General features: G+C 36.2%; 1 protein-coding gene across 15 annotated transcripts in view; it reads left to right on the top strand.

Moving 5' to 3' along the window:
* The window catches only part of ADGRG6 (adhesion G protein-coupled receptor G6), a 121,204-nt gene that overhangs the window by 10,319 nt on the left and 93,039 nt on the right, over window positions 1–17,846 (top strand). For all 15 annotated transcript variants that reach the window (XM_080588072.1, XM_080588073.1, XM_080588060.1 and 12 more), the window contains one exon: window positions 4,528–4,628. In XM_080588072.1, coding sequence (XP_080444198.1) covers window positions 4,528–4,628 — 101 coding nt within the window. The remainder of the gene's footprint in view (window positions 1–4,527; window positions 4,629–17,846) is intronic.

Below are 17,846 nucleotides of genomic sequence, written 5' to 3'. Positions count from 1 at the left end.
TCTAGGTTGACTGTAAGAACAATTAGGAACATGTCAGGCTTAACAGAATGAAAGTTTCAAATGGCATTGTGTAATTAATCTTTCAAAAATCTTTTAAAGTGAGGGTTTCAAAATTAAAATCAAATCCTTGGTTAATCTGCAGGAACTGAAATGTGAGTTGTAATCGCCTTCACTTGTAGTTCCACGTAAGAGTGATTAAGCTTAAGATCTTTTTGTTTACAACCTATATAAAAATTGTGAAATTGATGTTATCTGTCTTTTTAAATTTAAACTGTCAGCAACATTTTTTCTTACCAGCTTTAGACATGCCAAAGACCAAAGAAAGTCATGTCACTCTGCCTGGGGCAGTATTCACATCCCACTCTAGGGAACTTTGCCGAAGCTTTGAACAAGGAAGATGGTGTATTCAAATATCTGTTCCATGATTTGAGACAATGCGGTATACAAATGATATGCTCCAGGATTATTCACATTTTGTGTATACTTTCTTGCAGAGCTGTGTGCTCCCTAAAAGGTGATGAGGTTGCACTAGCTGACGAGTGGCACGTAGAGTTTTGTAGTTAGATGAAGCAATGCTCCCACTAATTTAATCTTTAACTGAGTTGTTACCATCCATATATGGTTTAGATAAATTACATGTCTATTTTGCTCTTCTGGAATGAATTGTGAATAAGCCCATTGTCTCCCTATGTTATAGGAAATGAAAGTAGCTGTGGACTGGACTATTGAATTGGTAGCTAGAGCGCATAGATGGCCTTGTCACAGTGTCTACAAGCCAATAATGCCAGTTCATAGAAAATTTGGTAGTTCTTCTGTAAGACTCCATGGAAGGGAACTTTCTAATTTTTTTTTTTTTTTGGGGGGGGGGGGAGGGTATTAAATAGATTGCTGTCATGAAACTACATCAAACTACAATTCATGTACCTCTATCACAGGTGTTTTAATAGTCCCCAAATATACTCAGTAATATGTTGTTCTGCTTCTTTATTTGACAACATACGATATGTTCAGGGCTACTAGCTTGTTACCGGTGGGGGACAGAACAGGGCTTTTTCAGTTAAATTGAAACAAAGTAGGAAAGAAAAAACACTGTGGACCATGTTAATCAATTTTAACACATCCAGGGTTAAAGATTGAAAAAATCTGCACGTGTTCTGAAACTGGCTCATCATCTTTATTACGGATTCCCTTGCTTACTTAACTTTTTGGTGTGTTTTAGTACATTGCAGCTCTCAAGTCCTGTCTCTGTCTTTCTCTCATATTAAATGACAGAATACTTCATTTTAATGCTGTTTAAAAGAAGAACACAAAACTGAAGGGGTCTCTTGTGCTATCAAGTCAGTGCTGTTGCAGCAGTCAAGCATGTTATCAGATCACCCCTTGATAAGCTATAAACTAGCCCACTGCTGTTTGCTAATTTTTCTGTTGAATTATTCGTACGTTGTATGGGCTCCATTCTAGACATTAATAAACACTAATAATCAAGAAAATGAAATTTATAATAAACATAAGCATAGTGGGTATGAACAAATGAATAACATTTGCAGCTTTTTTTTATTTTTCTTTTAAAATTCCTGGCAAGTATTTACTAGTTGCTTTGACTCCTTTTCATAATTATCTGCCATATAAAACTATCAGAGAAGGATTTGGGTATGGAAGCAGCCTTTTTCTTGACAGAGTGTTACCTGACTTCCATCCATGACAAATTCTTGCATGAACAGAGGTGCACATCACAGTGTAAGTCTGTGAGCAGCCAGGTTTCTGAATTTTGTCTTTTTGTCTATGCAAGATCTCAAAAATGTGCAAATAAGTGACTTTCTTGCTCACATATAGCACTCTGCTACAGGTTATGCTTTGTACCATGGATAACCAAAAGTCTTCTCCAAAAGAAACCAATCTGACTCATGGTGCCTGCATTAGTCAAGTGCTTTGGTAGCAAGCTTCTTCTGTGGTTTTTCTTGTTTGAGTTTGATAACCTTTTCTTTTAGCCGTCTGAAACAATGTCATAAATAAAATTGTTTTGTCCTTTAGCAATACAAAATGTAAGTGGAGGAGATGGGTTTGCTACTTTTTACATATTTATTTGTTTATTTTGGTGGAGAAATGTATATTTCTATAGCGATTGTGTAATTATCTAGCCTTTTCCTCTGGGGAAAAATCTTTATAGTCATTCCTTTCTGCCTTGTCTCTACTTATTTATGCTCTGTTCTGTTGTTGATTATCCATGTTCTTGAAATCTTTCTTGACTTGTGCTTTTTACAAAAGTGAGGATGAGGAAACATATTGTAAACTAACGTGGAGTACTGGCTTATGAGTGTTACCGCAATGCAAGTAAACATTAGCAAACAGAAATTGGCCAATTTAAATAATAGTTCAGTCAGACTAACACAGAATCTCAGATTCCTTAAGAAGGGCACTAAGGGCAATGTGACTGGGTAGATGCACTTGAGACCTAGGCAGCAGAAACTCACCAGATTATTTTTTTCTTGTGTACATCAGAAGTTGTGTTGGATTCTCCAGCTATTAAATGAGAAAAATATACTGGGAGTATATGTATGCACGCTGTGTATGTTCCTATGTGCATATAACTGTTTTTGTGTCTTAAAAGGACTTCTGTTCAAAGTAAGTTTTCTAAATGAATATTAAGGGCATTGTGGATTTATGAATTATAACATTGAACAGTAACTGTTCCCAAACCTCAGCACTCCGTTGTCTGAGATTTTAACAGAGGTTTATAGGTCATTAAGTTGAAGAACAATAATTCCATTGTTGGATAATCTGGTTATTTTTTGTGTCTGGCTTCATCAAAGAGATTCTTGTATTTCAGAGCCCACTGTGTTCAGTGCTTGTCTTCGACACTTGTTAAGTTTGACTTTACAATATCTCAGAGAAATAAATCAGCTTCAAATTCCAAATTTGATACAACTACCCGTAAAGAACTGGACTTCTTTTGTAATCAGATGCTTTTGCCATGTAACACTGCACTGAAGTGAAAGCTGACTGCAGCAGTCTGTTGAAGTGTCATTTACCTGGGCCCTTTGGCATCTAGCCCATAGGAGCTGTTTAATGAACCACCACTTTTAAAACTGAAACAGAAGTTGTTCCTTTACAATGGTTTATCTTTCTGCATTAAGTTTGGCTTGTCTACTTTACAGAACTTCACTTTGAGAAGAAACAGTAACCGATACTGGGAAAAGATTTACATTTGCCCTCAGGTTTCACTAGCAGGTTCACAGCAACCTCTGTGGAGCAGAAGACTTTTCCCAAGTTTAGGAAAAATAAGTTTTCTTGCCACTGAGTGTGAACTCCTCTGTACTTTCTTTTACTTACCTCTTTCATGTTTCCAGCCTGATAGATGATATCAGTGGCACTTGCAAATAACTTCCTCCTTTCTATATTTAATATGCACTATCCTGGAAGACATTTGTGTTTATCAATGTTTCTTCATGACTACTTATTTGTGGTTCTTCCTCATGTACTGTTGCTGGCCACAGACTTGTGAAATATTAGGGGGATTCTGCTAAAGATTTTCTTCCAGTATTACTAGGTAATATCTCACTGTACTAAAGTCAGTTACTGGTTGTCATTGCCAAATAGGAGTTGGAAGGAGTTGGTCAAAATAATTTGTGTTGTTTCACAATTCCTACCTTGCTTGTTGAATAAAATGAGACAGGAGTGTAACAAAGCACTATTCATTTTGGATATGTGATTAAGGCTCTGACCAGATTCATTACGAGTCTCCTTTCTTGTTTCCCCTTCTGCCCACTATGAAGGAATCATTTTGGTTTAGCGATTTAAGGTCATATACACTTCAAGTCAAAGAAAACTTTAACTTCAAGTTATAAATAATGATTTTTAGATAACTGCATTAGTTTTACTAAATAATAAACATGTCCCTGACTTCACTGGCAGCACAGAAGAGCCCCTAGATTTAGGCAAAGAAAGTTTCAGGATTTTCATTAAAGCTGTCAACATAAAATGTTCTAGCTATCAAAATACTATCAGTGAAAAATATGGAAAGACTGGTCAAGAGCAGAGGCAAAATCTCACACACTGTCTTTGTATAGTTAATAACAAATACATATGTATTGTATATACATTTAAACAGCATAAATATATTTGTATATGTAAGTTATACAAATTATATACAATTGCTAAGTTTTATTTTACTGTTTATCCGATTTACATAATTTACAATCTCAAAAAAAAAAAAAAACACAACCTCACCTTCTGTGATTCTTTTACAGAAATATCACCACACCTGTCTGCTTAGAAGCCTGGTGATAACCAGTCTTCCACCTTGTTGTCTGTTAAGGACCAGACAACATTTCTGACCCCTTGTAGCAAGTGTGGAAACTTCCTCATGTGGTCAAGCAATACTAGGGCCATCCAAAATGTTCAGGTGCTACTGTATTTACTGCTAGTTACTAGTTTAACTAATAACAGTATTTTCTCATTTTCTTGGTTTCTTATAAAGCTTCCTGAATTGTTGCTTGATTTTTTTTATTATTATATTTTTTCCCACAGGATGTCTCATGTAAGTGAAATGTGGTGTTATCACTGGAAATGGAAGCTGCAGCACTGTGTCTACTTGTTTACCATGTATATTATATGCATGCAGCAAGCAGGTAAGTTAGCAAATTATCTTCTTGCTTACATAAATGGTTTAGGCGCCTGTCTGCTGACTAAGGATTATGCTAATGTATGACTGAAATATGTACAGTGCAACATTTTGATGAAAATCATGTATTATAATTGTTATGTTTTGATTGGTTGTGTCATCTTTACTGCTACTGTTCATTTTTCTTGTTTCTTTATCATTTTGCTGTTATTCTTTGTTATTTTTTCTTTGACTCTGTACCCTTAATTCTTTCGTCTTTCCTTTCTTCTGCTTTTATCTTGTCAATACCTACATCTTTTCTCATGGTTGCTGAAATATTGCAAGTAATTATGTAGTTCATCCATTTTCCACAGTAAAGTCTGTGCCTGTAGATTATGTATTCAGTAATCCTTCACTCCAGTTACTGTTGAAAACTGTAAAATAACTGTAATATTCTTACTATTTTTAAACTGTTTTAAAAAGAATTAGCCTGCACTGCAGAAGGAAAAGGTAGGGCTTGGGAGAATGATGAACTGCCCACTGTAGGAGAAGATCAGGTTCAGGACCAGCTAAGGTGCTAAAGGTGCACAAGTCAATCGGACCTGATGAGATAAATGCATAAACCCCTCAGGGGTACTGAGGGAACTGGTGGATGAGATTGCTAAGCCACTGTCGATCATATTTGAGAAGTCGTGGTAGTACGGTGAAGTTCCACCGACTGGAAGAGGGGAAACATAACCCCCATTTTTAAAAATGGAAAAAAGAAAGACCTGGGGAATTGCAGGCCAGTCAGTCTCATCTCTAAGCCTTGCAAGACCATGGAACAGATTCTCCTGGAAACTATACTAGGGCACATGGAAAATAAGGAGGTGACTGGTGACACCCAATATGGCTGCTCTAAGGACAGATCATGCCTGACAAATCTGGTGACCTTCTATGATGGGATTGCAGCATTGGTGGATAGGGGAAGAGCAACTGACATCATCTGCCTGGACTTGTGCAAGGCATTTGACATCTTCCCCTATGATATCCTTGTCTCTAAGTTGGAGAGACATGGATTTCATGGATGGAACACTGGGTAAGTAATGAATAGGGTGTATGGTTGCACTCAAAGAGTCGTGGTCAATGCCCAAGTGGAGATAAGTAATGAGTGGTTTTCCTCATGGGTCGATATTGGAATCAGTGCCATTTAACATCTTTGTCAGTGACACGGACAGCGGGATTGAGTACACCCTCAGCAAGTTTGCTGATGACACCAAGCTGTGTGGTAGTTGACATTCTGGAGGGAAGGGATGCCATCCAGAGGGACCTGGACAGGGTTGAGAGGTGGGCCTGTGTGAACCTCATGAGGTTCAACAAGGCCAAGTCCAAGGTCCTGCACCTGGGTCAGGGCAATCCCACAAATGCAGGCTAGGCAGAGAATGGATAGAAAGCAGCCCTGAGGAGAAAAATCTGGGGGTGTTGCTGGATGAGAAACTCAACATGAGCCAACAATGTGCTCTTGTAACCCAGGAAGCCAGCCGTATCCTGGGCTGCATCAAAAGAAGCGTGGCCAGCAGGCCGAGGAAGGTGATTCTCCCCCTCTACTTTGCTCTCGTGAGACCCCACCTGGAGTGCTTTGTTCACCTCTGGGGCCCCAGCACAAGAAGTATATAGATGTATTTGAATGAGTCCAGAGGAGGGCTGTGAGGATGATCAAAGGGCTGGAGCACCTCTCATGTGAAGACAGGATGAGGAAGTTGGGGTTGTTTCAGCCTGGAGAAAAGAAGGCTCTGGGAGACCTTATAGTGGCCTTCCAGTACCTAAATGGGGCCTACAGGAAAGCTGGGGAAGGACGCTTTTTTCAGGGAGTGTAGTGATAGGACAAGGAGTAATGGTTTCAAACTAAAAGAGGGTAGGTTTAGATTAAATATTTGGAAGAAATTCTTTACTCAAAGGGTGGTGAGGCACTGGAACAGGTTGCCCAGAGAAGCTGTGGGTGCCCCATCCCTGGAAGTGTCCAAGGCCAGGTTGGATGGGGTTTTGAGCAACCTGGTCTAGTGGGTGGTGTCCCTGCCCATGGTAGGGGTGTGGGAATTAGATGCTCTTTAAGGTCCCTTCCAACCAAAGCCATTCTATGGTTCCACGATTCACATGATAGGAATTTTCCTCAGCAAGTTATACGTACACAAGATAATCACACACTGTACAGGGCAGTCAGTTTAAAGTTAACATCATCTTGGTCTGTAGTGACACTTGGGCCGAGAGTAATGCAACACATTGTGACTGTTTTCTTTAAACATATGAACAAGAGATTTCATTTACTAAATGTCTTTTCCTAACCACTAGAGTGCAAAATATTTTAGGAGCTCCAGCTGCTTTACTGGAAAAAAAACTCTAGAGTTTATTCTGAGGCAGAAGAAAATTTTGGAGCAGCTTGTACTGCTCAGCTAATTCCATATCAGATGGGTAGTTTTGCTATTACAAACTTGCTATTGGAAAAAGGATGTTATATATAGAAAGAGTTTGTAGCTTCTTTGATAGTTTTTTTCCCCCTCTAAATAAAAAGTACAGGGTTTTTCTGACATTTGAATGCAGTGGCTGTGCAGTAGCAGTTTCCAGCTTCATGTCACTCCAATATGTGTTTTCCACCTCCCTTGTGTAGCCAGGAATGTTCACTTAGGACCTGACTCATCAGCTGGCTGATGGCCTTTATGTCCCTGTGATCCTGCAGCTGCCATCCTCAGCATACAGTAAGTCAGCAAAAACTGCTGTAATCTACAGCTGCTGTGAGCTTATGCCAGGTGACTGGAACATTAAGGTCCAAAGAAAGACCTTTAGTCTTTGCTAATTCCTCTTGATAAGAATATAGTTATAAAAAGTGCAGGTGGTATAGTAAGAGTTAGTTCTGTGGGCAAGAAGGCCCTAGCAAGTATGCTGGAAACACTAGAAACACCCAGGTTCAACAGACAAAATGTGTTTGCTGTTCAATAAGTGAAAGAGATCATAGACAGTTTGCTGTTAATACTTGACTAAGATGAAAATGAGACATTTACCTCTCCAGCAACCTGCCATTTGGCAGTACTTGCCTGCACACCCTTAGGTTTCATGTTTCTCTCTCTCTTTTTTTTTTTGTGTGTGTGTGTGCATATGTGAAAGCGTAGGTTGAAAATCAGAGCCACAAAATGTAGCCTTTTTATCTGTTCTTTTTAATAGAGTGAGACGGACAAGGTGGGAAACAATACTGCTCCTGTACATTTTATTTTGTGCCCTTAAAAGGTACCAGTCAATTTGGCTGTGGATTCATAAGGTATCCATAATCTCCCTGGCATCTTAAGCTTTACTGAAGTTACAGAGGAAATAATGTAAAACCTCATATTCATCCAGCTTAGCTAGTGAGTTGTAAGTTTAGAAAGCTATTGGGGTTTATTAAGCTTTGCCTAGAGGGGGTTATATACAAGTTGGGGATTAAGATGATCAGATACGGGATTAATGGAGTATTTATGGGGCTATTCATAGGGAAAAAATATCAGTCATCCTGTGACATGGAAAAAATGCAAAAGTAATAATTGTTTAGTTTGACTTTTTAAGAACTGCAGGACTTGGCTTGCTTTCAGAAGCACAGCTTAGGTGAGGAATGGTGGAATTAGGTGGAATGGTGTCAATTGGTGGAGTGGTCTGTGGAAGAAATATTCAGCCACAAACTGATCAGAAAGGTATGGACAAGCAGGTGCTGCAATAAAGTATAATTCCAAAATATTGGTCTGATACCTCAGAGGAATTGATGGATAGTCTCAGACACTTAAGACAGAAAGAAATAAAAATGAAAAGTAAATGATAAAAATATAATAAATGTCTTAAAAGTTAAGGATGCTGGAATTTTAATTGTGGCATACTGGCTTCAGGTCATGTTTTGTGATGTGGGGTGAAGGTACAGATCAGCTCAGCAGGCAACTTAAAAGGTTCTTATTCCTGTCTGTGGTAGATAAGTCTGATGGCTGTGAGTGAGTCACTTAACTCTGCCTGTTTCCCTGCCTATAAGATTAAGTGTAAGTAAGACACGTACTTAAGAATAAGTATGTGTCATCCTTCCCTTGTAAAAACTTTGCTTGTCTTCCAGTGAAAGCACTGTATGGAAGCCGAGATGTTAGAATGATGGTGTTTTAAACAGAACTAATTAAATCCCCTTTTATCTGAGATTCAGACATTCCTGACCTTTTTGTTCACATGTATATTTTGATGGTTTCAGAGAACTCAAAAGAGAGGAAAAAAAAATAGAGTTCTGCAAAATGTAACTTATGAGGACAGACAGAAGGAACTAAGAGTTTTTGGTTTAGAGTAGACAGAAAGGGGAATGCATAATTTAAAGGATTTAAAAGAGGCGACTGCAATGGGAAGAAATAGGCTGATCTTTCTGGGCAACTGAAAGGACAAAAAGAACAGGTTTAAATTACAGCAAGATAAATGAGATGAGGAAATTCGTCAAAATGTAGAGACAACAGTGGAACTGATTGCAAAGGTAGACTGTGAAATCTCAGTCCTCGAAAATGTATGCTAATGTCTGCCAGACATGGTTTAGTCTAAATATCTCTTGCTTTGTGGGCTGAGAAATAGATCAGATGATTTCTGAACTTCCTTAATTTCTGTAATGCTTCCTTAGTCATTGCCCTGTAGAATTATACTTTGGTTCAAAATCTGGGAAACGAGGAGATTCAGTGGAGATTCCACACCTCAGAATATGACAGTGGTTTTGCTGTCTTCAGAACTGTATTGGTGTTTGCCCTTTTGCCGTAACCTCATTTTTATTCAAAATAAGGAAGCAGCAGCTCACTACAGAAAGTAAAAATCAGTTGGCTCAGGTATGTGTAACTTCACAAGTGTTTAGTTTAGTCTGTGTTTGCTTTTTTTTTTTTCTCTCATAACAAAATGTCTGATGTTGCAGTATAGTTTTGACTATGCTCTGTATTGTAACCTAAGAGCAGAACTGGAGTTTTTTAGGTGATCTTAAAAGCAGATTCCAGTTTACATAGTTGCTTTCCAGACTAGTCTAGTTTTAAAGTGTCTTGTCTGTACTGGACTTCTAGGTTTTTGAATACATGTGCTTTTTGAGGAGATGGCAACAACCTCCTAAGCGTTTTTACCTTCTTATGTAATCAGTAGATTCATAAATACTTATAAGTCAGCAGTCATTTTAAATTGTGACTACTATGCAAACGTTTATTTTTATTCAGGATGTGGAAAATATTTCTTTTACCAAGCCATAAATACACCTACAATTTTTATTACACAGTTTCTGCGTAATGCCCCTTGTTGCTGTTATCACAGAAATACTATGACCACAGCTTATGTCAGAGTGAGAACCTGTCCTGTTGTTCATCCATCAGACTAGTGACATTGGTGTCAGTAGTCATGATTCCATGTCCTCAGGGTGGTTTTAATCAATACCCAGGAGCTAACTGAAGGGTAAGTTTTAATTCTACTACAGTCCTTGAAATATTCATGTCATTTTTGTTGGTGGTTTGAAGAAAAAAAAAAAAGTATTAATTTTAGTTCATCAATAAAAAAGGGATGAGAGAATAGAGTATATCTGAAAGCAGGTCCTTCACCCACATGGCTGTTAATGGTCTCCAGTATGGGATCAACCCTCCTTAATTGGAACTGTATAGACAAAGATGAGATTAAAGTTCTCCCTTGTTCATGGGAGGGTTTCTGAGCGAACCTGTGGGCTCAGGAGCCAAGTGAGAGATGGGTAGGGAGTATGTTGGGAAGCACTGTTAAAGCCACTGACGCTAGCAGCAGGATCCAGTCACATCACCACCTGTGAAAATGGATTAAGTTTTATCTGGAACTGCCCAGGTCAGGAAGTGAGTTTTTTCACCACAGAGCTGAAACTTCCTCCCCCAGACAAGGGCCAAAGATTCTATCACTGAGCAAATGATGAAATAATTGTCAGCATATTCACTTATCTCTCTTTGTCTTACCAAGTCTTTAGCCCAGTCAGCCAACATAATCCTGGCATACTGTGAGGAGGCAGGGAATGGTTTTATAACGTTATCACTGATACTTATTTCTCTTGTGGTACCTCTTGGGTGGGAATGGGTGTGTATATATTGCTGTGGATGGCAAATGAGACAAAGAATGTTGTCAATGACTCAGGATTGAAAATTTGCATTTCTGAATATTACGGAAAAGCTCAGAAAACCTGAAACAATTTAAAGAACTGTTCAGTCTGGCAGTTTCTTTCCTTGTGTAGGCATCTATACCTCACATGTAACTGAGAAGTTAGTCTGGAGGAATCTGGGTATTTAATGAATAGCTGCAAAGTATTTATATTCTATCCTCTTTACCTGTCAGTCTTCTTTTGTATTTTAATCTAGTTTAAGCAAAACAAATCAAAAGCAATCCTTTATGTCCTGTTTAATATTTACATTTCTGCTGGCTTGAGGCATGTGCTTAGAATTTCTGTTCATATAAATCTTGCAGAGAAAAATGACTAGTTGGCTTTCTTTTATTTCCCTTATTTGACAGCTCATTAATGCAAAACTAAATCACTGTTGGAATGAATTTAACATGAAGCTGCCTCTCATTACTTCTGTTTACTTTTTTAGATCTGATTTTTTTTTTTTTGATGGTGCTGGTAATTCTTTTCCCTAAAGTGTTTGGTCCTCCATGAATTAACCAACCTTAAAAGCACGGTGATTTTCCTCAATTCTGTTATGCACTTGTAAGGCAAAAACAAATGGAATATGGTCAAACATCACAAAAATTCAAAGCTGACTAGTCCTTGCATTCATTTATTAGGTACATTCTTTAGCCTATATTCTTTCACTGAAGAACACAGCTTTAAAGAAAAAACTATATCTTTCACTGAAAGTCATATATTTATGACCTATAGATTTTAGAACCTGTTTGTTATATATCTTTGCCTCTTTTTTTTTTTCACTGCTAAAAGTTAAAAACATAGATATTTTTTTTCCAATATTGTATGTGACAACAGACAAGAAAGAGTCAGTGGTCTATCTAACAATAGACTCCTAAATTATTCATGGCCAACTGGATTGTGCCTTACAAAAGGCTGCTTCTGGTAGAAGTTATTCTACCAGAGAAAACAAGGCAAATAAATTCATTTTTTAATGGAATTTTTATGGCACTTTTCAGTTGTTCTTAATAAAATGAACGAACATTTTAGAACAAAATGTGTTTCTGTTTCATTAAAAGACCAAAGTCTTTGAGAATGTCACTTTTTTCTCTTGTGGATGAGTCTTAGTTAAGAATAGAACACTTTTCCAGATAAAAGTTTCTTACATATAAATCTAGCAATCATGTGACATGCATTTTGGTATGTATTACTGTTAATACAGGGTAATTAAAGTGGTTGCTTTTGTATATCAGCAGACCTTTTAGACATGAAGGATTACCATGGTAAAGTCAGCATCTGTCAATTAATAAGAAGTGCTGATCTTGAAGGATTTGCATGCATATTGTTATGTCTGTGATTGTTTTGCTAGAATCTTGGATTTGCTTACTTAATGGGTTTGCTGAAGTGATTTGCATAATGTGTAACATGTAAATGTTCACTAGATCAAGGCCTTACATGTCACTATCTGATGAAACTAACTATCTGTTAAACTGAAATTTTAACATCTGCCTTTTTCTTACAACCCTAGCACAGAGATGTCTGAGATAGATTTACTTGTCCCAGTATATTATATACTGGCAATATTAAAATGAAGAAAAACACATGACTTTTATTTTACAAGAATTTGAAAAAAAGAAAAGATAGAATTTTAGCTACGATTTGGTGAATTACTAAGAAAAAAAACACCTAGAAAATATATTCCCTGTTGAGATTACACACAGAAATACCTGATAAAATAATTCACACATACTGTTTCTGAACTTTTTCTACTCTCCATGGAAGAGAAAAATCTCTCTCATGAGAGAAAACAAAAAAAAAGAAAAAAAAAGTACTTCAGGTATAAACTATAAACATTTTCTACAAATTGAACTAAAATATTAGTGCAATAATGATGTTATGTCTGCAAAATATTGTGATACATTTAAGCAAAACTACTTTTTCTGCCCTAAATATGGTAATAAAAGCACCTGATTCAAGGGAAAACATGGCTTCCATTTGTTTTGTTCTGGATTCAGTTCTCATTGGTCTGCGTAGTTTCTGTAAATGGCAGGCTAAGCTCTAAACCTTGCAGCAGTACAGGAAGATAAATTGTATAATTCATAGTTGTAGTTCCACTTATGTAGTCAGACCCCTAGTAGTCATTTACACTGACTAATTTTATTGGTCTTCTGTTGAAGAATCAAGCCACTTTCCACTCCAAACTTAACTGAAGTCATATATTTTGACACCATTGTAAACTTTTTATTCTTGTGCCTTTTTTCTCGTCTTTCATTTTGTAGTTTTCATCCTATTGTCTGTCATAATGGGACAACATCAACTTGAACAGTATGCTGGCTGTTTTTAATTTGTTATTTGGAAACAATTTTGTTAATTGTCCTCAAGATTTCACTTCTCCCCACCCCCCACATGCTTACCAATTCCCATTTTTTGAATTTCTCCTTCTGTAACTTCTGAACATCTTTTAAGTATTTAGTGGTTTGTCCAAATTCCAGTGTAGCAAATAGTCACTTTTGACAAGAGAGGCTACCACTGTGATGACTGAAATTGGCTAATACTGCAAAACTACAGCTATATCAATTAAGATGCAAGTTACTTAATATTCTACAGAAGTGTCAGCATGACTTATTTTTAAAGAACATATTTGTTGCAAGTCCTGGTAGACTGAAAAAAGCATTTGTTGGAAAATATGTTGGTCAATTAAAGTGTGATAGATAGTTATCATTCTTTAAATCACTTTCCTTCTTAATTTTCCTGAAGTAGTCCAGCTGTCTTCCAGTACATGGTAAAATGATAGCTTTTTAATGCTAAAAATATTCAGGAGTTAGCTCTAGCAGAACTTAGGGTAGAAGCATGAAAAGACTGTCAACCAGCTAACCTAATTTTTGAAAGGATACAATACAATCAGAGTTTTTCCAGTTCCAGCTTTGTCCCTCATGAATATGCTTCTTAATGGGCGTCAGACAGAAAAGTGCAATTCCCTGTCGTGAACAGAGTTTGTTTTGTTCAGATGCATGCTCTGGCTTCTTGCACTTCTTCTAATTAAGAACTGTGCAGTGACAAATCCATACTATGAAGCTGAAGTCATTTTTTATCAGAACTTGCTTTTTACGTGGAGAAAAAGACCTCATAGTTGAAGTTCTCACGGAGGCATTTGTACAAGTGATGCAGTTCTCAGTGATTTTTGTTTTGTGGTGTGAGGAGTAAGGGGAAGTGTGTTTGTTTCTCTTCATCTTGAATTTACAGGAAATGCTTAGAAGCAGGTTTAAATTTTAAATATTGTACTATTTCTCCTTCTAATTCTGTCTAAATATTCGCCAGTTCCAAAGTATGTTAGTGATATATGATATTGCTCTTTACAGAAACAGGAAGCATGCAAGGAATCCTGAAATCGTCTTGCTAGCTGAGTCATTAAACATATGCAAAGGAACACCACTAATGTGTCTTTTGTACTGAAAGCTAAAATAACATAGAGGTTTTGTGGGGAGTGTGTATATCTATCTATCCAATGTCTTGAACAACAAATCCCCCAAATTGTATTCAACTTGTCTTGGATTTTAACATTGGTTTAGAGAATTGTATTTTATCTGTAATATACAGACAAAACTAAAAAGAAGTAACGCTTGTGTTGAACAAAGGCATCATTTGTATATGTTAAGAATTTGTGGTTTTAAAATAATAGTTTAATAATAATGTTTAGAGGCAGTATAACTATAAAATCAATGAAATTTCACCTCTTCCATATATAAGCCTGGTACATCAGATTTACTGTGTCCACCAACTGATCTAGTTACAGTTTATTGTGTAACTAGTTTATGAAATTTAGGCTTTTTTCTTTGAGCTGTCAGATTTTGGCCGTTTACTGTTTCCGTGCTGTTCAGTATTTTGACTTTATTTTGGATTGGGTACGTTTCTGCTAAAATCTTGTCACTTGAACTGGCAAAGACATTGTATAGCAACAATACCACTAGCCAGGTCTTCTCTTTGTCTGTCTCTGTATGTGGAGAATTACTATTATGTTAAGCTGATCATTTCACTATGCTACAAATAAATTGCATTTAATCCTTCTCTGTTCTTAATTTCAGTGAAAGTCAAAATGGTAAATGTAGCATTAATACAATAATAAATTTCTCTCTCTGGTGGCACATCACAATCAGACGATAGTGCTGAGGATTAAAAATGCAAACATCTGTTTATATATATGCTCCCTCTAATAGAAACTGTGAGCATATTTTTCACATGGGTAATACCAAATGAGTGGCTTCTAAATCCCTTGTCACACATTAGTAACTTAAAAGTTACTTGCAAATAATATATGCCTGGCTTAGTCAGTTGTCTTTAGTCTTCAGAAGTTTCTTTCCACCTCCCCACCCCACCCTGCTGTTGGCAGTGTTGATGATGTACATGATAGCAAGTATTCTCTTTTAGCTAACTCCTATAGTTACTGACTCTTTTGACTGCCACCATCTATCAAAATATCTGAAGTTGCTCTGTATTATTTATAACACGTCAATGACTTGATTATATAATCGATAGCTGAGCTTAAGGTCCTAGGGGAAAAAAAGGATGCATATTTCCTTGTGATTGTCTTCACAAATCTTTTCTAAGTAGCACACCATACCAATGAAATGTGTTGGATGCTAGAAATGGAACTGAGAAAAGTCCATTTTTTAAAGCTATTGATTTAAAAACATTTATCTTTCTGTATCATCTTAATCAGTTTTCTGGTGTAATAAATATTCTGAATTTGAAGGAAGAAACTGACATTTTTATTTTTAAAATTTCCTTGAGTTTTTTATTTTCTAATATATATATATACATTTCTTAGACAAAAAGCTTTTTCAAGAAGGTAATGAAAATATTTTTATTACTAATAACGTGACTGAAAAAAAAAATCATAAAATAAATTCGTAGTAAGCATGTCATTTGCTTTTTCATATGCTTAGGAACGCTGAAATTGAGGCAGACATGCTTTAACCTTGAAATAGTTTTGCACTTATTTTGGAATAAAATATAAGGAAAATCTTCAATAAATGTTCAGCTGTATATGGTCTGAAGGTTCCTCCATTTTAACTGGACTGCATAGCACTGGGTTTTATTTCATTCCACTGAAGTCAGTGCAAGTATATTGCCCCCTTCAATATGAGCCAAGATACCTGCTTGCTGTTGAGCTCTTTTTGAATATCCGTTGCTAAATTTCCAAATAGAAATTTTTTGGAAGTTGATGTCTTGGCAAAACTGTGTTGTTAAGTCACAGGAAGCAAAAGTTCTGCCCCATGCCTTTAGAAGGTTTAACTTGCCTAGTGCTGCAGTATTGCTATTCAGTGTAGAAAAGGAAAAAGGCTTGAAGAATGAATGAAGAGTTGCTGTGTACACTTGGCAGCAATTATATAACTTGTGTTTTTTGTCTGCACATTACTGTGATCTCACCCAGTAATGCTTGAAAGGGAAGAGAGTTTTGTATTGTGCTTTTTGTCTGTGTAATCCCCATGTCATGTGAATCCTGACTTGGTACTTAAGAGCACCCCCCCTTTGCTTTATCACTCTCTCTTCAGCTAGGTTTACTGCATTGTATTTGTGATAAGTAACTGGAAAAAACAGTTAAAAAATCATAAGAACACAGACATTCATTCTTGTTTCTATCAATCTATCCATAATCTGTTTGATGTTTAATCCTAACACATAGAAGAAAGCATTCTTTTTCCTCCTCAAATGGATTACTTTTGATCATAGTGACATGAAAGATATTTTGAGGTTGCATAATATTTTTATTATATTGTGTGTGTGTTTCCAGTGAGAAAACAGTCCAACCTGACCAGAGTTTTAATCTTTAGGGTGGGGTTTGCGATTTCGTATTATCTTAATCAGTTACTGTGTTTATTCACTTGAGATATGTGAAAATCTGATGAAACATCTGTTAGTAGGGATCAAGCCAAGCTACCATAAAAAATTAATATCTGGTCTTTTAGCAATTCATGCTATTTCACATTAGATTTGTATTAGCTTTCATTGTAATGAATGATACAAAAAGACAGCATAATGGAAAATAAACTTCAGTATTTTAAAGGCAAGAAAAGTCTTTAACTAGAATCAGATCATCAAAACAGGAACTTTGTGAGTCACAAACATAAATTACTTATTAGCAATTGGTGAAAATTAAAGGAAACGTTTTTTTCTTTCTAAGAAGTTTGTCTGTTGTACTTGCAATTTGTTCTTCATAGTTTGTCGTAATTTAGTTTTCTTTATGTTTGTAGTTCAGTTGTTTATCTGTCCCTCATTATAGTTTTCATAAATAGTACTCATTAGACCTTTTAAATCATTGCTCATAAATGTACGTCACTGGAACTTAAACTTACAAGTATGTATACAAATATTGACAGTAACAAATATCATGAAAATCAAATGCTATGCAAATAGACTTTACATCACCAAGGTAGTCTATACGTTCAAGAACCAGTTACCTGAAAGCAAGGAGATATTCTACACCATTAGATACCATTGTTGGACTATACTTAACAATTTGTCAACAATTATGAAACACACTGAAGGCCAATATGTCCAGTCTAAATGTTGATCTAGTACATATGCTTCCACATGGAGTTTTCTTGGGGTTATAGTGTATATTTACACACAGAGACTTCAATAAGATTAATAATTCACTTTCTATGTTTCTGAAGTTATAATGAAACTCCATGAGGTTTGTCCCCTTGAAGTTATAATATAAATGTTAAATGGTAATACTAATGGTATTTTAATATTTTCCTCATGCAGTGTGATCTTCCATAAATAAATGAATTAAAGTCAGCATCATCAGAGGCTCCTCAAGATACATTGTTTGGACGTAGAATTGGACATTACCTTTTGCTTCTTGTGTTCTGCCATAAATAATAATGCTTGACTTGTTCATGGCACTACTTAGAAATATGATAAATATTAATTATGTGTGGGTAATGAAAACATTCCCATAACCAATACTGATAAAAAAGTCTGTAAAATATCATATGTTTATTATTCATCCTAGCCTTTAATATAGTAAACTCTTGAGCTAAACATTTGGAACTGCTTAAGGACAAATATCCATATGGAAACACATAAATGTGTATATTTGGATTGTGCAGGTGGATCTACTAT

Source organism: Anser brachyrhynchus, assembly GCF_964034855.1.
Source record: "Anser brachyrhynchus genome assembly, chromosome: 3".
Classification (NCBI taxonomy): Eukaryota; Metazoa; Chordata; class Aves; order Anseriformes; family Anatidae; genus Anser; species Anser brachyrhynchus.
Note: the sequence above shows the minus strand (reverse complement) of the source record. Positions and strands in the feature narration are given on the sequence as shown.